The sequence below is a fragment of the Lithobates pipiens genome, unplaced genomic scaffold (genome assembly GCF_037356315.1).
Source record: "Lithobates pipiens isolate NorthernLeopardFrog02 unplaced genomic scaffold, aLitPip1_a1.2 Scaffold_23, whole genome shotgun sequence".
Taxonomy (NCBI): Eukaryota; Metazoa; Chordata; class Amphibia; order Anura; family Ranidae; genus Lithobates; species Lithobates pipiens.
This window is the reverse complement of record NW_027507785.1, coordinates 255,915,664-255,939,796: the sequence shown is the minus strand read 5'-3', so window position 1 is coordinate 255,939,796 and position 24,133 is coordinate 255,915,664. Positions and strand designations below refer to the sequence as shown.

At 41.6% G+C, this 24,133-nt stretch overlaps 1 protein-coding gene across 3 annotated transcripts in view; it reads right to left on the bottom strand.

Annotated features, from left to right (window-relative positions):
- Window positions 1-3,598: 3,598 nt before the first annotated feature.
- LOC143928280 (putative ferric-chelate reductase 1) overlaps window positions 3,599-24,133 on the bottom strand; it is a 147,717-nt gene continuing 127,182 nt past the window's right edge. For all 3 annotated transcript variants that reach the window (XM_077453066.1, XM_077453068.1, XM_077453067.1), the window contains 4 exons: window positions 19,628-19,686; window positions 15,614-15,748; window positions 8,494-8,534; window positions 3,599-5,479 (listed from right to left, as the gene is read on the bottom strand). In XM_077453066.1, the coding sequence (XP_077309192.1) occupies window positions 5,390-5,479; window positions 8,494-8,534; window positions 15,614-15,748; window positions 19,628-19,686 (325 nt within the window). In that variant the 3' untranslated portion in view covers window positions 3,599-5,389. The remainder of the gene's footprint in view (window positions 5,480-8,493; window positions 8,535-15,613; window positions 15,749-19,627; window positions 19,687-24,133) is intronic.

The window sequence follows — 24,133 nt, the reverse complement described above, 5'->3', positions numbered from 1 at the left end:
AACAACTTTGTGCAATCGTGTGCATGCAAGACAAGTTTGGGTCAAAATCCATCTGAAAAAATCAGACTTTGTCGCCGGAATGTCCGACCACGTGTACAGGGCATTAGAGTTTCCTATAACATTTGCAGAACAGCTCCTAGGTCAGTTCCTTTTGGCATAGGCACAACCGTCAGAAAAACCTTTATTCCTACACACAGTATGTGGACAGGCTCTTGGAAGTTAAGGTCAAGGGAGTCAAGGCATTGTGTTGTAGGCAGGGGTCAAGTCCTGGGGGAAAAAAGTGTGGGAACTCCCACCCAAGATCCACTCCCTCACCAAAAAATAAATAAAAATGATACACCCATATGCACAAACGCTTCAAAAGTGATATTTTTCATCCAATTTTCGTATTGTGTGTATGAAGCTTAACTGTTAGTACATAAAAAAAGCCTAAATAAACATAAATACGGTATTTCTCAGAATAATCAGCATTCATTCAATTGTGCTTCCAGGCAAATGTGAACATCATGTTCTGATCTTTATTGGGGAATTTTATTTTGTATATAGAGTGTTTATGTGGTGAGTTTACACTTTTCATTGAACATAGTTTGGATAACACATGGTTAAACGGACAGGTCATAAATTAAATGCACATTATCTGGACAGAATGCTTGGGGAGATAGTGATGTGTTCCTGCTTATGAGATGTATGATAGTTTGGGGGGCTGCAAACTCTGCAGGGCTCCAACACACACTCGCTGCTATTCCAACCCTTCACATATTTCCACATAAACTTCCTTCCTGGCATTAAACCTTGCCAGATATTGTGCTCAGCTTACCACCCCAAACTGATGTTCCTCCCTCAGCTCACCTATCTCCCTGCATGTCCTGTGAGCAGAATAGCTGATCTACCCATCAGCTAGACCTGATCTACCCGTCAGCTAGCTATGATTGACAGGTAGATCGAAGCAGAAACTGTCATGGGGCCCCCTATTGGCAATGCCTGAATGGTCAGTTGTGCGGCACTTACTATTGCGAGCTGTGTCGGCAGCTGCTGGTGTAGCACCTGCCACACAGCTCGCATACTTCAAAGTCTTGCAGGACGTGGCTGCTAATGGGAACGGAGTTCCTGTTGTGGAAAAAGTACAGGAACTCCATTCCCATGCGTTCCCGCAGGACTTGAGCCCTGGTTGTAGGGATGGAGAGAGTTGGAGATTAGTAGTCCAGCAGTGCAGAACTCGGGGGCTGACGGCACTGATAGAGATTTCAGTGTAGCAGAGGCAACTGTGTCAGGATACAATGAAAACATAGGAGGAAGCAAAGGCGCCAATCTAAGTGTAATGGGTAAGATTGTTTATTACAAATATGGATACAGGTACTGACAAGGATAAATTGTCATAGAGCACAAAAGTGCATTAGCGTCAAAGGAGCTTGTGTGTCAGGATGGCTTCTGCCATGTGGCACTCGGAAGGACCGGTGGTTGCCAACACTTCCTGGAGTCCTAGAACGCACAGGGAGCCGATGATGACGTTACTTCCGGGACACAGTGAGGAGAAAGCCACTCTGGGGAGATCTCAAACGTGCAGTTCATGCAAGACAGCCCAAGAATTTACAGGAACTGGAGGCTATTTGCCAAGAGAAATGGGCATCTTTACCGTCTGAGTAGATAAAGAGCTTCATCCACAAAAACAACAAAAGACTTCAAGCTGTCATTGATGTTAAAAGGGGGCAATACACAGTATTAGGAACTGGGGTATGTAAACTTTTTATCAGGGTCATTTGGATAGTTTCTGTTGTTATTATGATTTAAAAAGAGTAAACACAGTTGATTGATAATAAATGGCTTCAGCCAAACACCAACCAAGTTTTTGTGTTATTCATATTCTCCGAAAAATGGCCAAGAAATCATAAATTCTGCCAGGGTATGTAAACTTATGAGCACAACTGTAGATTGCTGGATTACACAGTTTAGAGCCAGCTAACATAACACCATTGATCATTATATTATGTCGCTCCTTTAGAGTAAATGTGGGTTATTATATATAGGAAGGTCCACCGGGTTGTTGTTATACGTATGCTGACACATGAAATATTCTCAAACTGTTATGTCTGTTTTCAGTGTAGAAGCTATTGCTCCATACACAGAAAGGTTTTGTTAATTAGGCAACTAAATGGTGAAATGAACAAGTGAATGTACAAATCATTCTATAAATAAATTATAACGCAAAACGATAAAAGAAAGAATGAAAATTTAAATGGCACAAACTCAGCACTAACCAACCAGCCTGGTTTTGTGCCATTTGGCTGTTGTAGGGGGGGCTAAGTGATGTCATAGTCTGGAAAAAAACTTTTAAAAATTGTTAATATCTTAAAAATAAAAGCAGCACAACTGTAAATTTTTACTGCACAAAACAGCACAAACATAGCACTAAAGAAACACACTTGAGTTTTTATTTGTGCTGATTGTACGGGGGCTGTGTTTTTGAGAGTTGCAATTTCTGAAGTTTTTTTTTTTTTTCCTGTGAAATTTTGTTTTAGTAATTTTAATTGTAACTACAGGTAGTTTTTACTTATACAGTGAGTAGCACCATCTAGTGACCATCTATTATAATTACACCTTTTTCTTGCACCTGTTTCTCAATTATACTGTATATTCATCTATTTTTATTGGAAATCGGACTGGACATGTTTTCTAAAAACCCTTATACACATGTATAACATAATGGTATGTATTATGTTGTATGGTGGTGCTTGTTTTGCAACACACACAACTATTAAGGTGCATTTGGGTACTGTTCACAAATAAAGGTGCTGAAGAGCAGCAATTCACATAATATGTGTGCCTCTGCCTGTGTAATGAAAAAAAAAATCTGATCTGTACCTATATAAGCTCAGTTCCCAGCGCTCAGCTGACTTGTAAACTCTCTTCCCTCTCGGCTCACAGTTCCAGTGGACGTGGCCAAGCCCTTCTGCTGACATCAGCCGGGGAGGAGGGGGAGAGAGGTGACAGTCAGCTGAGGGCCAGGAGCCATGCTCATATAGGTATAGATCGGCAGATTTTTTTACATTACACAGGCACAGGGAAACTTATTATAGCACAGAGAAGATTGCAGCATTTAGGCATATATTGAGTTAACAAACACTTTAACTAATATTTTTTTTTTTGTATAATTCTCCTTTAAGAGGGCATGGCGGGGGTATGCCCTATGCCTGCATACTTTTGCTGATAGGTGTCTCTTGTTCCCATCCAAAAAGTTGGGAGGTATGTTAATGAGTTCCCCAAAATAAACACACAGCCCTTGTACCTTCATGCTTTGTCAACAATCAGCCTTTTCACCCAGCAGCAGGCCCCCACTGTAGAGAAAGAGGTCTGGTTACTAGATAAGATGTGGACCTAGCAATGAAGGCTTTAATCCACCCAAAGCTCTACAAGGCCTCTGGGCTCCAGGACATGGATCAAAACTTTAAATCTGAGAAAACAAACCGTTTTCTGCCATAAACCCTAGAGACCCTCATTACGTGTAGATGAGAAACTTAGTTGACACATACTGTATATAACCTACACAACCTTTCCAGACATATGCAAAAGAAAATATATATTAATTAGATATAGAAAAAGATAGGTGGAAAGACACATTTTATTAAACAGTCCTTGTAACGTATCCAATATACTGCAAATATTATTGAAAACAAAACAAATTTCTACTTACATGTGTATATTAATAGAATCATTTGGTTGCTTTAACTACTTCCTGGCCACGCTATAGCAAAAAGATGGCTACAGCATGGGCTTCCAGTTCTGGAAGGGCATACATGGACATCCTCCCAGAACCCCACCTCCCACGTGCCCCCTGGGGCGTGCATTCAGCAAGCTCTGTGATTGCTGTGTCTTTTGAACACAGCTGATTACAGATCGTGGTAAAGGGCCAATCACAGTGGCCTCTTACCCAATCACAGGTTGTAAACAGACTTACCAGATAACGGCATTCTTTTCCTCACATGCTGTGTCTGTGTGAGGAAAGGAAAGCCGTTAACTGGAAAGCCTGTCAGCACATTGTTTACACTGATAATGAGGGCACTGAACATCAGTGCCCTTATCAGTGTAGTCCCAACAGTGCTCATCAGTGCCCATCAGTGTAGCCTCATCAGCACAGATCAGTGATAAAGAAATGTTACTTATTTGCAAAGCTAAGAAAAACGTTTTCAAGATTTTCAGTCTTGAAAAACCTAGTGGTAATTAAATGCCACCAAATGAAAGCTCTATTTGTTTGAAAAGAAAATGCTAAAAATGTAATTACAGTGTTTCATGACCGCACAATTGTCATTCAAAGTGTGACAGCACTGAAAGCTCAAAACTGTACTGGACAGGAAGGGGGTAAAGATGCCCAGTATTGAAGTGCTTAATAATCTTTCCCGATTCATTGTTTTCATTCTTATGTAAGATAAAGCATTTCCAGCGAAATCTCCAAAAATGTGCCCAACAGATATTTTTTCATCAGATCCACTTGAATTGGTACTATTAATAATCACAGATTGTCGTTATTACAGCTGGATGAATCAAAAAAATAAACACAGTTCTTTTTGGTGGACTCAAATATATAACTCTTAATTTTAAAGCAACACATTCATTTCTGTAGTTTATTCCATGTTTATCATAAATATATTTGCATTTCAGTTTAAATAGCCATTTCCATTGTGCTGACACAGCCACTAACATTAATATTTGTAGTATTAGACGACCCACTCTGTTGGTGCATCCAGTCAACATTGAAACAAAAAGGTAAAAAAAATTGTTACAAAATACAAAAGAAAAATGCTATTAAATACCTTCTGTATGACAATAGCAGGAATACATGGTTAGAAAATTGACCGATCGCTTGAACAGTGACCAATGAAACAGCGTTAGCTGGTCGAAATTGTCACCAACATTAACCAATCAAAAAAAATTATTTTAAAAGAGCAATCAATTTCATACGTCGTATTGATGTCTCACGTGCAAGTGGGGCCGTCTACTAGTTCTGTTCATGCGTAATAATTTTCAAGAGATGTTTTACGGACGACCTTCACACCAAGGAAAAGAAAATCGTTTGTTTGAAAACGATGCGACACAATTTTTTTATTTTTTTTGGTCTTTTTCATTCACGATATCGGGTATTACTTGCTGGGCATCAACGAGTAGAAAATCTGCTAATCGTTAGCAGAATGGAAATTTTTGCCCGATTTTTCTTATGTATTCCTGCCATTAGTTGGTTACCGCTTCACTTCAGAGCTAAATTAGATTGTGATTGTGCATGAATAAATATATCTCTCTCTGTACAGAAAATATACTCATTCTCCATCCTCTGTATTGCAAAAAATATTTTGCAAAAAAAGTTCAACAGCCTCTTATTTGCTATATCCATTCATCTTCACTATGATTGGCTAATTCCCACAAGGAGTGTAATCAGGAAGGCAAGATTTCCACACAGGTAGATGACCAGCAGATACATCTCGTACTTTGCCTAAAACAGAAAAAAAAAAACATAGATGCATGAATGCATAGAACATAAAAACATGGATTTAGGCAGCGATCATTGTTATATCCACTGACAGCTAATCATTGTAACCACGAGTGTTACAATGTATCAGACTGTCATTTTATGAGGAATGAGGAATCTCGATACAGATTCCATCCATTCATGTAAAGTGCTACAGAGAAAAGGACCATCTTCAGTCCCTTTCTCTGTCTCAAAATAACACATACAGGGGTCTGTTTTGACCTCTGATATCTCACCAAAGACCCCCCTCCCTCAAAAAGAATTAAAAAACACAAACATAGTAAGACCCCCTAGCTCCCCCCCCACCCCTCAACTGCTTCCTCAGCTTCTTCTCCCAGTCAACCCGATCTGTCCCGATTGGCCAGGAGGAGAAGCTAGAAGACAATACAGAATTTAAATTTGCTATTGTCACAAGTGGGTGGGTTCGGGGTGAAATGCCCTGCGCCCCGAGCCTAACCTTTTACACGCCAATTAGAACCTCAGGCTCTAATCATGTGGCTTGAAAAAAAATCATACAAACACCCCTGTGCTCCTAATAGACCGGCTGCTCCTGGTAAGACCCCTTTCACATGGAGCGGATTCTGTCAAGCAGATCCACCTGCTCAGCAGGGATCTGTCTGCTGATCCCTGCTGAACAGGTGGATGACAGGTCCGCGTCTGTTCCGCTGATGGTCGGTTCTCTATGGGGCGGTCAGATGGAAATGGACCTCCTGTCCATTACCATCCGACCCGATCTGCTAGATCAGGGATATGCAATTAGCGGACCTCCAGCTGTTGCAAAACTACAAGTCCCATCATGCCTCTGCCTCTGGGTGTCATGCTTGTGGCTGTCAGAGTCTTGCTATGCCTCATGGGGCTTGAAGTTCTGCAACAGCTGGAGGTCCGCTAATTGCATATCCCTGTGCTAGATGGATGGGGAATGGAATCTCCATCTGTCTGTTTTTTAGCGAACTGGACTTGATCGGATGCAGGTGGGTGTAAACGGAAACATGTCCATTTACATCAACCTCTCCATAGAGAACAATGGGTGGTCCGATTGGGCCCGCCTAAAAAACAGACAGGCAGACCCAATCGGTGTGCTTGTGTGAAAGGGGCCTAAGGCCTTGTTCACACAGAGCATACACAGCGTAACTTTACAGGGGCGCACAGGTGTTCCGTGCATCTCTGTGCAGGCAGTCCCATTGATTTCATTTGGGATGTAGCACCTGCATGAACAGAGCCATTGCTCCAAATTTTACATCCATGTAGGTCTGCATGCATGTCCCTGAGCTCACACTATCTGTGTTTGGGGTGGTGTACCCACATGGATGTCAGATTGGGATCAGAAGCTATGCCTGTGCAGCCATTGCCTCCCAATTGACATAAATGGGACTGCCTGTACTGGGATGCATGGAACACCCATGCATCCTGGTGCTGGTAAACATGGACTCCCATGGGCGTATATTTTAATATGCCACATGTGAACAATGCTTTAGTAGTAATTTAGCAGGCATTTTGTTATGTTGTGCTAATGTACACTATTAATGATTTTAGTGTTAATAAACATTTGCGCAAATATCGCGCTACCTTAAATATCAGTAGCACCTGCTTTCCAAAAATGTATGGTTTGGGGGGTCTTTTACAAATTCTGAAAGCTGTAAGTGTAAAATGAAAACCTCCAGAAATTTTTGGGTACGTAAAATTTTCAACATTTTGCAAAAAGGCGCAATATAAAAATTAATTTTTTTTGTTATTTATTAACTCCATACAGGTTAAGCTTTTATATTTATTTACTTTAATTTGCGCAAATCCACTGGGTCTAAAAAATCAGTAGCCCCTTCTTTTTATTCTAGAGGTCATATGCTTTCAGAAAATATATGGTTTTGGGGGTCTTTCACAAATTCCTAAAGCTGTAAGGGAAAACTGAAAACCTTCAGATTTTTAAAGTAATTTGCATATTTACATTTTTGTGCATGTTTGATTTTCACGATTTTGCAAAAAGACACAATGTAAAAATTACAAATATTTGTCATTTATTAGCTCAGTACAGGTTAATCTTTTATATTTAGTAGGAATTTTGTAAAATTTGCTGTGTATTTATCTGCTAATCATGATTTTAGTGGATTTTTATAATAAATATTGTTTTGATAAACATTTGCGCAAATATCGTGGGACCTTAGAAACCGGTAGCACTTTCTTTTTGTTCTACTGGTCATATGCTTTCAGAAAATATATGGTTTGGGGGTCTTTTACAAACTTTGAAAGCTATAAGTGAAAAATAAAAGAGCAAAGGAAAAAATGCAAAAATGGTCTAGCCACCTGAGGGTAAAAATGGAGCACAAGACCTGGCAGCGAAAGGGTTAAGAGGTTTAGAATGCTGGAAGGCAGGGCTTAGGGTTATGTGACCTCCATGATTGGCTGTCTCATGATCGGAAAGCTCCCTATTGTAAATAGTGAACAGGAGAGCTCCGCTTGCCTCCTGTAACTGTGACGGGAGTGTGCAGGGTATGCGCTCTCTACACAGCTCTAATGTCGTTAATGAATGCAAATATGTAGCCGCTCAGCGCCAAGACCTGGCCGCCAAGAGCTTGCATATTTGTGTGCGCTCGGGACAAAGAGGTTAATATTGAATGCCTGCACTATACCCCACAATAGTGTGAAATACAGGGTTTACATACAGTATACCTAAAGTATAATTGTCATGTTTTTTTTAGTGTTATCATTTAAAACTCCTGTGCTTCTATCCAGAAACATGGAAATCACATATGGATACTGAACACTAGTGTAGGGAAATGTCTTATTCTAAATTAAATACACAAGCCCCCTTCCTATCCAGCAGGAAACTAATGATCTAGGTCACTTATGGCCTGCTACAGAAAATAAAAAAATGGACTACTGCTGCTTTAAAAAGAATGCTGCATGTGATCCGTGTTTTATGCTTAGGTAACCTAACTTTACCAAAATGTAAAGTGAACAGGATGATGGTGCAATTTTATTACCGAAGCCTGTGTATCTCCTTTGTCCGTAGATTTCTTCATTTCTAAGGGGGTTCAAAGAAAATGATTAGAAACAGAAGACATGTTTAGAATATTGTGAATGAGTTTGCTTTTTATCAGGACACAATTATATGTTGACACTTAAAGTTGTGAAATGATTAGTAACATACAGTATCTAAATAGCTGGTCCAAGCACTTTCTAACCTCAGCGTATGTCATTATGAAAATCTGGACTTCAGAAGCCAAAGCTGAGCTTCGGCCTTCCCTAGGGTTGCCACTTTTTTCTTTAACCACTTGCTTACTGGGCACTTAAACCCCCCTCAGTCCCAGACCAATTTTCAGCTTTCAGCGCTGATGCACTTTGAATGACAATTGCGCGGGCATACAACACTGTACCCAAATGAAATTTTTATCATTTTTTTCCCACAAATAGAGCTTTCTTTTGGTGGTATTTAGTTACAGCTCGGAGTTTTATTTTTTTGCTAAACAAACAAAAAAAGATGCAAAAAAAAAATAAAAATAAAATCATGTTTTAATAGTTTGTTATAAAATTTTGCAAACGGGTAATTTTTCTCCTTCATTGAAGTGCGCTGATTAGGCGGCACTGATAGGCTGCATTGGTGGGCACTGATGGGCTGCATTGGTGGGCACTGATAGGCTGCATTGGTGGGCACTGATAGGCTGCACTGGTGGGCACTGATAGGCATAGTTAAGGCGGCACTAATAGGCACAGATAAGGCGGCACCGATGGGCACAGATAAGGCGGCACTGATGGGCAAAGATGGGCACAGATAAGATGGCACGGATGGGTGGCACGGATAAGTGGCACGGATGGGTGGCACAGATGGGCACTGATAGGTACCACAGATAGATGGGACTGATGGGCACTGATAGGTGGCACTGATAGGTGGCTCTGATAGGTGGCACTGCTGGGCACTGATGGGCGGCACTGCTGGGCACTGATGGGCGGCACTGGGGTGCAGCACCTTTGAGGCAGATTGGGTGGCACTGTGGGTGGCACTGTGGGTGGCACTGTGGGCACTATGGGCACTGACGGGGGGCACTTACTTTTGCTTTTTATTTTACTTCAGGATGGCACTGCGGGAGGCAGGTGGGCACTGGCAGGTGGCAGGTGGTCCCTTGTATTGATGGCCGTGATCGGGACTGATGTCCCGATCACGGCCGCCGGTGATCGGCTTTTTTTTTCTCCTCGCGCTGTCAGCACGAGGAGGAATAATAGCCGATTACCGTCTCCGTTCTATCACATGATCAGCTGTCATTGGCTGACAGCTGATCACGTGATAAGGGGTCGGGATGGACCCCTTGCACGGATCGGTGATCAGGCGAGTCTCATGGACTCGCCGATCACAGAGCGCGCCGCGCGCCCCTCAGGGGGCGCGCAGGCCGCTCGTACACGGGACGACGTCAATAGACGTAGTCCCGGAAATGTAGGTCCACGCTAATGCCGTCATTTGGCAATAGCGCGGATCCCAAGTGGTTAAACCAAACAATTTTTTTTTTTTTTTTTTTAGTATACACTATAGGATTGTAACAGACCTTGGACACCTTTGGGAACGCCAAAGAGAATAGTAATGTGGCGCACATAGTGCTCCCTCACCCTCCTGTCAAGTCCTATACTGAACCATATTCCTGTCTGAATATTGTGCCCGGGTTTCAGGGGGACTGAAACCTGTACACTAGATTCAAAACCCGGACTGTCCCGGTGAATCCCAAACAAGTAGCAACCCTAGCCTACCACCTCCTGTCCCATAACTGACAGTTGTTTACTCAGTAAAATAGTAGTTTCAATTGTGGGCAGGTCAGAGCTTGACTTTCTCTGCTGAAGTCAACATTTAAATAGAGCTTTTAGAGATCGCGGACACCGGTTTGTATATACCTCTGTAAAGGTGACCTAACACCAGACCCCCACCCCACCCACTGGTCCCTGCTGTAATTACCTCCCGCTATCCTGAGCTGTCAGGGCTCCTGCAAACAACTCCACCAGTCCAGGGATTTACATGCATGGTGTTGACCAATCACAATCTGTCTAGTCAGTCCTTGCAGTACTAGTCAGAGAGGAGAGGAAGCAACAAGGCTTTCAAATCTCTGGACTGGTAGAGCAGCTTGCGGGAGCCCTGTCAGCTCAGGATCACAGAGAAGGAAGTACAGTGGTGACCGAGGGGGGTGCGGAGGAATTCCGGTGTTAGGTCACCATTACAGATTTTCTGTAAAGGTGAACTAACCCTTTAAGGTATGTGCCTAAATGATAACAGGACATTTTTATAGATGACATATACCTGTATGTATTATGTGTAAGTTCTATAAAAAGCAGAGTAGCTCTAAATTGTTATTTGATTAGGTTAAAAACAAACAAAAAAAAATCAGTAAGTCCACCAAAATTGTCCAGATCCCTAGAATTCCTCCCCATATCCTCATCTCTCAAGAGTGGGACAAGGTGCCTTGGAAAAGCTTTGCCAACCCTCCCCCTTGCAAGGTACTCACCAATATTAAAAGGCATGTGGCCTAGTATGGTACAGGAGAGGGAGGCACACATTCACAGCCTATCCTTTCCTGGCCTCCCAGGTTGCATGCATGGATAAGGGCCTGGTTGGAATTTTAAGGAGAACCACACACTGTTTTTTTTTTTTTATGTTTCTTTTTTTAAGGGACAGTGTACATACACAACTATTGGGGCCTTGGATACAATGAAAGATGGAGGAATATTTAGAAACCTTTCACTCAAAAACGGTTTTCAGGCATTTTAGAGCTAGAAATAGCCTCTAAATAGAACCTGAAAAGCGCCTCCCATTCATTTCAGTCTGTCTTTTCACACTGGGGCAGTGCGCTTGCAGGATGTTCGGAAAAGTCCTGCAAGCAGCATTTTTGGTGTGGTTTGGGAGGGCTTTATACAGTGCTCCCAAAACGCCTTACTGACTGAAATGAATGGACAGCGCTTGAAAAGCACCTGAAAAGTGTTTTGAAAGCGCCGCAACACAGGCATTTTTAACCCCTTCTTTGGGGTTAAAAGCGCCCCTGCAGCGCCCAAAAAGTGGCGCTTAAACAGCGCTAAAGCACCGCTAAAATTTGTGGTGTTTTGGCAGGAGCACGGCCCGTGTGAAAGGGGTGTTACTAAAACTGGTGCACTCAGAATGTGGTGGAGCTGTGCATTGTATCCAGGTTCTAGGTTTTATTATCAAAGCTTAACTGACCAAGCTGAAGTTACAAGCTGATTGGTTACTTCACACAGCTGCACCAGATTCTGTGTGCAACAGTTTTAGAAAATCCCCCCCATGGAAAAAATTCTGCAATTTACTATGTGCATTGTATCCACTAGCATGGTTTAATTGTTTAAAGAATGTCTCTATCGAGTGTGTCTACATGTTTCCACACAGTTAAATATCTGTGCTCCATAAAAGCTCATTTATATTGAAACCTTATTGGAAGCAGTGGTGGACTGACAACTCATGGGTCCCCCGGGCAATAGTAGATTATGGAGCCACACAGTATACACAGACATGTACACACGGTATACACAGACATGTTTCTATTGGCTGAGAAGGTACTGGAGAGGTGGGGCAGCTATAATCTCTGGATTTTTAGACCTAAAGGATGTCGGTAAGGGACATTTCAGAGACATATGTAGAAAAAACACAGATTTTTACATACTGTCCCTGGTTTTACTGAGGCTGTCAACCCTGATGGGGCTCCCTAGTAGCTCGGGGCCCTCGGGCAGCCCCCGAGTTGCCCAATGGTCAGTCCGTCCCTGATTGGAAGCATCATGAAAAACATAGTTGACCCCTGCCCCCTTTACCCCAGCCACAATTTACCTCCCTTAGCACAATAATAATGTGCATAAACCCTTGATACATAAGTAATTTTGGTGTTCTGCACTTTCTACATCAAACATAGTTCTGTCCATTTTTCCACAGCAGGTCATAGCTATTAATTGATTATTGCTGTAATTAATCCAACAATTCTCACCATGAAACAGGTGCAGGTCCAATTTACTTTTAGTTGTTTGGATCTGGCGGCACCCACGATAACCGTTGTTTGGTAGGCGAGCACATTTAGAAAGTGACTTATTTTTCTGATTCTGGGGGGTAAGATTCTAAAGAATGGCTTTGTTAGCTGGTTGCTGTTTCTGGTGTAAAGCTTCCACCATAGTGGAGTGATGCCTTTCCCTGGCTACCACCCCTTGCCCAAACTTCCCTTGTAATTCTAACAGCAACCCTTCCTTTAGTAGACATTACCCCTTGTTTGCTCACCTCTCCATGGTGGGGTCCAATGCACTTGCGTTTTTGCGCCAAATACTTCTGATTCACCCTGCCAGTATCCCTTCTTCTTAATCACTGTCCAATGTTTTGCTTTTTTATGAATATGAATAGCATAAAACAATAAATGTGTAATGGGACTGGTGTTGTAGGTGTAGACCAATTAATGAATCTAATTTGTGGCACTGAACCTCTGCATAAAAGCAGAAAACTGCATACAGGGAAGACTAACCATATGCTGTTTAATTTTAATTAGGGCTGCATCAGATATGAGCATAGCTGCGATAATGCGATGGTATAGGGCAGTGATTCTCAACCAGGGTTCTGTGGAACCCTCGGGTTCCTCCAGAGGTTGCTAGGGGTTCCTTCAGCATTGGGCAATTTCTGCCTCTCAGACAAGTTCTCACTGACATCATTGATCTTTTTAACTATCTGTAAGGAAGTTATTCTTCCCAATGACCACAAGTGTAAGGACCATTCTTCCCACTGACCAACGCACTAATGTATCATGAGTTGTAGAATTTTAATTTTTAGCAGGGGTTCCCTGAGACCGGAGAACTATTTCAAGGGTTCCTCCATGTTGAAAAGGTTGAGAAAGACTGGTATAGGGTTTGGTAAATTAGCTACACATTTGATCATAAAGGTCTGCCGCATCTGACATAGGTCTATCACCCTCCTAGATAGGTGCTAGGAATTAGATAGTCAGAATAATGCCGCGTACATACAACCAAATTGTCCGCCGGACTTCATTATGCCGGACAATTCAATCATGTGTGGGCTCCAGCTGACTTTTTCATTGTAAAGTCTGGCGGACTTAGAAAGTATTTTTGACTCAAAATTTGTCCGCCGGACTTGGCTTTCAGTAGACAATCCTTTTTGTCAGTGTGCTAGTCCAGCGGACTAAGAATGACGCATGCTCAGAAGCAAGTACGAGAAGGAAGCTATTGGCTACTGGCTATTGAACCTCCTTTTTATAGTCCCGTTGTACGCGCTGTATGTCATCGCGTTAGAAATTGCCGGACTTTCAGAGTGTCCGTGTGTGGCCAAGTCCGTTCGTTAGAAAGTCCGGCGGATTGTTTGCTGGACTAAGTCTGCCGGACAATTTGATCGTGTGTATGCGGCATAAGTGTGTGTTTTTGATATGCACATTTTGTTGCCACACTGTAGTCAGTGTGGCTGTTAATGTTTGTTAGGCAAAAGCATAGTTTGCTTACTATACTCGGTGAAGCGGCAATCTGCTAGTCAGGTCTGCTCAGTGGGCTCAGCTGCTGTCAGTCTGTCCAATAGCTCCCTCTGCATCTGGAGAACTTGAGAAGTTTCTGGATGATAGGCATGGAGCTATGCAGATGGCAGCATGAATATTGATACAGCCCTGGCCTATCTCAGAGAGGCAGGCTCTGATTGTATGCTGGGAAACTGTATATATTCTGTGAGCACACTGAGCTCAGGGTCTTTAGCCAGAGAGGAATAGTCCAGCCTGGAGGGCACGCTACCCTCCCAGGCAAAGCTGCTGTTATGTCTGCTGTGGTTTCCCTCTATTTTTCTTTTTTCCCTTTTGTGTGGTTGCCACCCCCCTCCCACTATTTTGCTTTTGGAGGGGTGAGGACTGGAACTGATAAAATAAATTGCATTGTATATGTTTCAAGATAATGTTTGGAATTTTCTGAAATGCTGAAAATAATAATGAAATAAAAAAATGTCTTCTGTGGTGAGGCCTCAGGTGGGCAACATGAGGGCCTGGATGCTGAGGCTCTGGTTCTAATAGAAGCTGACTGAGAGGGACTGTTTGCTGAAGATCTGGTATCAATGGAGTAAGATGTTGCTTGGAAATTGGAAGGAGGTGACCATCTGTAATTGGACCTACTACAGACACTAGACTAGAGAGATTTTGGGGACCTTTGTACTTTTGCTACCCCTCAAGTGCTAGAGAAAGTCAGCTGTTGATCTACATAAAGGAGACACCAGCTGGTGCCTGAAGAGATTTCTCCATCTATTCTTCTACTTAAAGGGACTCTGCACTTGTGGCTCTAAGAAAGGAATTTACAGTTTACTACTTGTTCTTGTTTTTGTAGTATCCCATCTAATTCCCTCAACCCCATCCAAGTTCTCAAAAAATAAAAACAACACCCCTAGACTGGTCATTGAAGAAACATGCAAATGAATCTGTGTGCCTGGCAGCTGGGCAAACCCTGTGGGGAAGACCTGGACAGTACTTCTGCTGCTAGTAGGGCTTTATAAACATTGGTATTCCTCCTATGTTGCATACAACTGTCTTATACAAGATTAATCTACAAAAGATATAAAATAATTTTTTTGCTGCTTGGAAAATAAATGTTCTCTTGTGGTTAGAAAATACCACCAACTTGTCTGTTTTATGCCCTGTACACACACCGTCAGAAATTCCCACGGAAAAGATCCGATCAGATTATATTGATGGAAAATCCGATTGTGTGTGGGCTCTATCTGACTTTTTCAGTCGGAAATTCCGACAGAAAAAATATGAGAGCAGGATCTAAAATTTTCCGACAAAATTTTAGGTCCGTTCGAAGGTTCTGGTGCGAACCAAACCGGGGGGTGGTTGGCTCATCCCTAGCTACTAGCCTCAACGTAGTCCCATCGTAACAAATGAACGTCATCGCGTACCGAACAATCAAATTTTCCGACAACTTTGTCCAGCCGTGTGTATGCAACACCAGTTTTGGACAAAATCCAATGGAAAAAATGCAGTGGATTTTGTGGACGGAATGTCTAACCGTGTGTACAAGGCATTAGGTTTCCTAATTTTTTTAAATAATTTCCTGTATACATTAGTGATTACATCACACTACAAAAACAGTACAAAAATTGCATACCTTTCCGACTCAGATTAGCATTTATCTCAAGGACTAATAGGAATAGAGCCCACCAGCCAGTGAACCCTCCCATCACTTTTACCATCCATCCAAGTTTGTGGTCTATTAATTGCAGTCCCAGGAAAAGGTTGGTTACTAAAAGAGAGAATTACACTTGTTATGACTTTAAATGTGGAAATGAATAACTTTATAATATAACAACACTTTAGCTAGTTACAGCATAGATCCCCTACAGAGGGCTTTTTTTTCTCAGAGAATAGGGGCAGGTACTCAGTTCCCTCCCAGGTCCTGGAGGAGAGTAGTGGAGCAGCGCAGCATGGTGGCTGTGGTCAGATTGCACTGGAAAGGTTCTAAAGATGCAAGGTTTAATAAAATCCAACTCTACTTGCTGTAGACAGTGCACACATAGGCCATGGTCCTTGTATCAACACAATATGATGCCATAATTGAAACTAGTAGACACACAGACAAACCTTGACACAAAAAAAGATTTTAGACCCAGGAATGCAGGTTTAGGTGTATGTAACACACAGAGCACAGGGTTAACAACTGTGTCAGGCATGCCTTACACACAGAGTGCAGGGGTCAGGCGTATATATCACATAGAAGACAGGGTTCAGGTGTGCATAAAGCATAGGGTGCAGTGTTCAGGAATGAGTATTGCACTGATTACAGGTTTCAAGAGTGTATATAGCAGATTCGCAGAAGACACAGGGCTGATTAGTGCGAATCACATAGGGTGCAGGGTTCTGGAGTGCATATCACACACACTGCAGGGTTAAGCAGTGCATTTTGCAGAAAATACAAGACTTAGGTGTGCATAAAGCACAAGGTGCAGGACTCAGGAGTACATATTTCAAAGAGTACAGGATTCAGGTGTGACTAAAGCACAGGGTGCTGTGTCAGGAATGTTTATTGCACCGATTACAGGGTTCAGGAGTGTGTAGGCACACAGAAGGCAGAAAGAGATTATGGGAGCGCCAACAGGCCAAAGAGATTGAGGGATTCATCACGTGAAGGCTATACAGAGTATATTAAGCTCCATGTGCAATTTTATATTTAATAAGTCTATCTCTAATCGAGTCTAGTTGTAGAAGGGAAGGTCCCATATGCCCAGACAGACGTCATTGTCCAGGTCTGGGATATCATTAGGCCACTTTTGCCTGGGAGAGGACAAGTTGGAGAGTGCTGCCAAGGTGATATGGCTGTAGATGATTGAGGTGTGTTTCTCAAAGCATGCTGTCCTAAGTAGGCCTTTTCAGTCCAAGTGCCTGCATCATCCTGTTTTGAACCCTGATAAAGGGAAAGACAGGTAGGTGTTCAAAGTCAGATTAGGCTAGGACCAAGGAGTTTTATGGAAACTTTCAACCAAAAGCATATAAAACTATAAGAATCAAAAGAAATATGAGACCAGAAGGTTAATACGTGAGGAGATGTATCAAAGGAATAGGAAGGATTAATTTGAGAAAATATATGATGAGGTTTTATTATATATTTAGCCCAACATTGGGGATCTGGTGTAAAAGTGAGGCAGGGTGGAATTAGGTGCTCTGAGGTAGGTTTTCATAGCCTAAACCCTTCTTCCAGGCCTTAAAGGTGGTTCGGGGGGGGGGGGGGGGGGTTTAACAGGTAAGGGGCGTTGGGACCTCTGAACAAAAGAGATTTTAGGGCTTCTAATGATTAGAGGTAATAGGGAACAGCCATCACTAAACTGTCACCAGTTGGGAGGCAACAAAGTATTTGCGACAGTCAATGAGGGCCATTCCCCCTTGCAAGGTGGGTTGCATCAGAATGTATAATTTGTACCTTGGGGATGAAGACTCCATAAAAAAGAGAATAGTTGTTTGGTTTGGTGGAAGATCTTTAAGGTCCAAGAATGTAGAAAAATAAGCTTTCAGCAAACACCTTGGATCTGGAGATTTCTGCTCTCTCCTGGCAAGCTAAGTACGCTGTTATTTTACCTAAGGAGATTTTCAATGTTTATAGCTTTGTATTGTAGCACTTTGACTTGCCTCTGAAGTTCATTCAGCTTTGTAGAGTTGGATTGGACTGTGTCTTTCTTGTGTGAGATCTGGTCCTCCACTTCCTCCAAGTGGGAGCAGAATTTATCAAGATCATTGCAAATTAGGCTGATATTGGTGGACAGGAAATCCATCTTCTTGTTGCTCTTCATGTATCTTTGCAAGTTGTGATAAGCACCAGTATGTTTGTGCTCGTGGGGCTATCAGCTTTGAGAGTACTTACAGACATGACTACTGCTGGAGACCTCATGTCTAAGATGGCTGCTGTGGATGCTGCTCAAGGAGCACTTGTCGGTGTGCTTGTGTACAGAACACAGTTTAGCTGGAGGCATGGCAGATGTCAAAAGTAGTTGCTTGTGCAATGGGGAAGATGCCTTCAGGATGAATTGGGAGGAATGTAGAATCAGAGCTGTTACAGTAACGCTGTCATATCCTTCTGTAGGGATCTACTACACTCTACTGTCTGTGAATATATTATGTATGCATTTTGTCCCTGTGTCGTTGGGTTAAAAACCCCAAAAGGAGGAAGTGGAGAGAGAGAGAAAGTCAGACCACAAGTCCTGTCCATGGAAAAGCTGCTACTAAATGCAGACAAAAGAGATTAATAGGCAAGTTCTCCTATGTTCTAATAATTTAACTGCAGCTGCCCATAGCTTCTTGAGTGTGTATCTAAATCCTGATCTCTGTCCTGTTATTGTTATCTCATGTGCACAGTGCCAAATAGCTAAGTTTGTGCTACTGTATGTGCGTGTGGTGGCACCTTCTAGTGTGTGTGTGTGTATATATATATATACACACACTTTTTTTTTTTTGTTTTTTTTTTACTTCATGATTTTTATTAACACAAATTCTAGTATAGTAGTAGGTGACAGCCATTTCTGATAGTTAGAGGTCCAGTTGCTTGACAGATTAGAAACAACTAGGGATTAAGCAAAGAGTAGATAGGCTGAATCTGAGTTTTTGTGCCACACCATGATCTCTCTGTGTGAGAATCTGCATTCCAGGATGGTTGGACAATGGCTGGATGGTCTCCCTATCACCATTGATCTTGTCTTCAGGTCTCCATCACCAATACAAATGCTGCATCACGATCATCATTAGGGGCTCCAGCAACTAGATTTTGTTGCAACATTCACCTGGAGGTATCTTTTAGTATACAGAATATATCTGGGTATACAGTATGCGCACAATTCCACCAGGATTTTTGTCGGGCCTTTTGCAGATAATACCTGTTTGTACATTGGATCTATGTACTATTATTAATCTTTTCTTTCTTTTCTTAAAGATCATATTGTTTCCATACTGTTGTGCATCTATATACTTATAGTTAATGTTATATGCTAATTGCAGAAGTTCATCTGCTCCCAATTACTTTGATTAAATTACTGGTTAATTTCCCAGGAAGAGAATCCCCTTTGTTCACAGAGGCCTGTCCTAGGTGGAGGCACTGCCAACTTCATTATTGAACACACTCTTCCACATAGCGAAAGTTCTAGTTATTACTCATTTATCTACAGGTTTAGCTCCATATCGTGTTTGGGGAGGGTAATTTGTCCCAACCCCTTTGCCTGCTGAAGCTCAGAAGTGCTATTTAAAATGTGTGCTTTAGGAGGGTGTAGAGGAGAGAGGCTGCAGAAAAACAGGTACAACTTATAAGAGGATTTGTTTAATCTATGTGTATCACTCGAGGCATTGGGTATACCATATGTAAGAGCTTTTCAACCTCTTTGGATAATATGGCTTGCAGATCAGACTCCCTCTTTTTTTACATTATTTTAGGCCAAGTTAATATATAATATGATATTCAAAGAGTTGTGGTCTTTAAAACAAAACATGCTGCCTACCACTTTATTACATGTGTTACAGGTCAGCTTCGAATACATAAGTGCAAAAATGTAAGAGTATTTTTCTGCATCAGTCCTGTTCACTATTGTTTTTCTTTCAACCTCAATCTAAATTAGAGAATCTTCCAATCAAACACATACTGACTGACCTGCCAAAATCTTTATCACAAAGCCATTGATTCGATGGGACCAATTAAAAATGGATCTCCTGTTGGTGAAAAAAAATAAGATTTAGGTATCATACTCAACTACAGTGACTTGCCAGATCTGTCACATACTGTATGCCATAGGGTCTTAGTGCTCCTACATGATTGTCCACAATGTAAATAAGTAAAATATCTTACAGGAAAAAGCAGGAAGAAGGACCTGCAAACTCATATGCAAAAATGTCAGAGCTGTGACCCACGAGTAGGGATGAACAGAAAATCCTTTTTTTATGTAGCACTGGTTCCTGACGAGCAGGCGCTATTGCTTTTGTAAAGTTAAGTTACCTGAAGGCACAGTTGGGCTTCGGGATTATTTCTCTAAATTTCTGGTTTCAGTACCAGTCCAGCTGGGCTGCACTGGGTTCTCCTTGACCACAGGTGTTGCTGTCACCGCCGGCAAGAGTAGAAACACAGTCTAGCTGGATGCATTGAATGCCACTTATCTCTTGGAACTAGCCCAGTGGGAGTGTTTGCTGCTCTGCATTCTGGGGGGATGGTATTTAAGGTACCAACGCTTTCTGTCTGTTGGATTCTGGTGGCCCTCCTGGCCTGGGGTGCGGAACTATGCATCCTGTGTCTCGAGGGCCAGCTGGCCCGCGGCGATGCAACTGAAGTGATAGGCCAGAGCGAATTTCGGGGCCTACTGATCCAGGGATGGTCCGGTGCTGTCTCATCAGAAGGGAGAGGCCCAGCAACTGAAGAACCCCAGGAGAGGACTCTTTCAGGAGAAGACTGTGCCAAGGCTGGTTTCTCTGAAGAAGCCTGGAGACTTAGTTGAAGGACGCAGCCTGGATCAACACTCATACGGTATCGCCGGATCGGCTGAGAGAAACTGGTACCGTGTGTCAGTCCTTTAAATTTATCCACATCCCTCAGTAACGCTCAAGTGTATCTCACAAGCCTGTGGCAGAGACTTTATCGAGCATCCCACCGGCTGCTAGGCCTAGTGAGAGAGGTCTATCCGGGGCTTGTTGAATCCAGTTGTGAAACTGTTTTATTCTCTGGATTCTCTCAATACTCTCACTTTGCAATTTAAGTGCCTGAACTCACACCTTAAGCCACATAAACACTATCAGATTTTCTGCTGAGTTTTTCCTTCAGATTTACTAAAACCATATAATATGAGGTCAAACCTTAGGAGTTTCAATGTGTATGTAATCTACATGGTTTTGGTAAATCTGAGGGAAAAACTCAGCAGAAAATCTGTTAGTGTGTATGGGGCTTAACCCTCTACCCTCCATTAAGAGACTTTGTTTGTTTTAAATAAATAACCCAAAAGAGGATTCAGTGTCAGTTTCAACATTCTTTGGGCTATTTACCACGGGATCCCCAAGACAGAGAAGCAAGCAGGTGAGGTAATGGTAAGCCCAAATAAAAGCAGCAGCTCCTTCGGGGGTCAGTGCTACATTTATCATTTAGAGGGTATTTTTTTTTTTTGTGAGGGGGGGGGGGGGGGCAGAGGTGTATTTAGAGTTGCTGTTTATTTTATTATAATTTTATGTGATAAACCAACACAAAGTGTCAAATAATTGTGAAGTGTTTGGTGCATTTGTATTCAGCCCCAGTATGTAGAACCACCTTTCCCTGCAATTACAGCTTCAAGTCTTTTTGGGGATGTCTCTACCAGCTTTGCACATCTAGAGAGTGAGGTTTTTGCTCATTCTTCTTTGCAAAATAGCTCAACATCTGTCAGATTGGATGGAGAGCGTCTGTGATCAGCAATTTTCAAGTTTTGCCACAGATATTTAATTGGAGCTACGTCTGGACTTTGACTGGGCCATTCTAACACATGAACATGTTTTGATCTAAACCATTCCATTGTTGGTTGTATGTTTAGGGTTGTTGTCCAGCTGAAAGGTAAACCTCTGACCCAGTCTCAAGTCTTTTGCAGACTTCTATGCCCGTACACACGAGCAGATTTTCCATTGGAAAAAGTCAGATGGAGCATACACACGGTCAGAATTTCCGATCAAAAGCTCACGTCTGAATTTTGTTGGAGGAATTTCCGATCTTGTGTACGGGGCATAACAGGTTATTTTCTAAGATAGTCCTGTATTTGGGCCCCATCCATCTTCCCATCAACTCTGACCAGCTTCCCTGTCCATGCTGAATAAAAGCATCCCCACAACATGATGTTGCAACCACCATGTTTCCCAGTGGGGATGGTGTGTTCAGGGTGATGCGCAGTGTTAGTTTTCCGCCACACATAGCGTTTTGCTTTTAGGCCAAAGGGTTCCATTTTGGTCCCATCTGACCAGGGCACCTTCTTCCGCATGTTTGCTGTGTCCCCAACATTGGTTTCTCGCAAACTGAAAATGGGACTTTATATGGCTTTCTTTCAACAATGGCTTTCTTCTTGCCACTCTTCCATAAAGGCCAGATTTGTAGAGTGCACGACTAATAGTTGTCCTTTGGACAGATTCTCACACCTGAGCTGTGGATCACTGCAGCTCCTCCAGTGTTACTATGGGCCTCTTGGCTGCTTCTCTGATAAATGCTCTCCTTTCCCGACCTGTCAGCTTAGGTGGACAGCCATGCCTTGGTAGGTTTGCAGTTGTGCCATACTCTTTCCATTTTTGGATGATGGATTGAACAGTGCTCTCTGAGATGTTCAAAGCTTGGGATATTTTTTTGTAACCTAGCCCTGCCTTAAACTTCTCTACAACGTTATCCCTGATCTGTCTGGTGTGCTCTTTGGCCTTCATTATGCTGTTTGTTCAGTAAGGTTTGCTAACAAACCTCTGAGGGCTTCACAGAACATAGCGTATTTATACTGAGATTAAATTACACACAAGAGGACTCTGTTTATTAATTAGGTGACTTCTGAAGGCGATTTTAGTTAGGGGTATCAGAGTAAAGGGGGCTAAATACAAAGGCACGCCATACTTTTTAGATATTTATTTGTAAAAAAAATTGAAAACCATTTACCATTTTCCTTCCACTTCACAATTATGTGCAATTTGTCTTAGTCTATGTAAAAAATTCCCAATAAAATACATTTACATTTTTGGTTGTAACATGACAAAATGTGGAACATTTAAAGGGGTATGAATACATTTTCAAGGCACTGTAATTGTTACCTTTGCTTTAATTTTTTTAATTACATTTTTTTTGTTGATGTCTTTTTTAAATTTGGGGAAAATGTAAAATAATTAGGCTAATATGGGGCTGTTTATGGTGCAAGAACAGGTCCAGGATAGTTTAAAATGGTTTCATAAGCCTCAGGAGCAATCTAAATCCAATTTCACCCTTAAAATCCACCAAAAACCAGATTGGTATCACTTCTCATTGTGTCTAATACATTTTTGCATAATTTCTGTGAAAATTAAAAGGCACATATTTTAATAATTTAACGTTAATGTATTTTCTTGAATGAGAAATAAGAAAAAAATTATCAGAGGATCCCAATGTTAAATAAAACCTACATTTTTCAAATAAGGATATTTGATATCTAAAAACAAAGCAAAAAGAATGATCATGGGAGAAAAGAAATGCACTGTATTAATTCAAAATATATATATATTTTAATTTTAAGAATTCTTAATATTAATTAAGAATTAATCACCCACATACAGACATTAAAGCCAGCAATGGGCACAATTCACTAAAGGTTGTTGCATGTGTTATGATGTTCACTTGACCACTTAACGCACGCAATAATGAAAACGTTGAAGTCACGTGACAGTGTAGGAGAAGGGCATACAGAAGTGATGTCTGGCAGGAGCCGGATGCACGTTTATACGCTGCACTGCTGTTTTTAATTGAATGTGAGTAAGTCTTTTATTAATAAATTTAACACATTGATTCTAAAATACTACACCTAGTATGGCTCTCTCTCTCGCTCTCTCTCTAACCATTGATGCCCAGTATTTGAACGAAGCTCAGGCACCCATTCCCGGAAAAGAATAAGAGCAAACCCTGCTGACACCAGTTATTATACACGAAGAACATCTCTATACAATTCCTATATGCTGTTTACCTTAAAGCAGTAAGGTAATTACCCATCTTACGTCACGGGTGTCACTGACATTGAAGATATCACAAATTTCCTTTCTCACACCATCACCATCACCAGATGTGATCTATTTAATAAATCTTCACTGTATGCTCTCATGAGAATTTCCACTAAAATTGCACCTTTGCACTATGGACTTTGATTTATATTTATATTTTGCTTTTCATTTTTGCAATTCAGTGTTTGGAATTCGCCCTTATGTATGATATCTAATAGCACGTGAGCACTTTATAAACCTATTGTATTTGAATTTGCACCTATTTTTATATATATATATATATATATATATATATATATATATATATATATATATATATATATATATATATATATATATATATATATATGTATATATATATATATATATATGCAATTGTGACCTCCATATAGGAACAGTCACATCTATATTAATTGACACATAGCACTTTATTCTC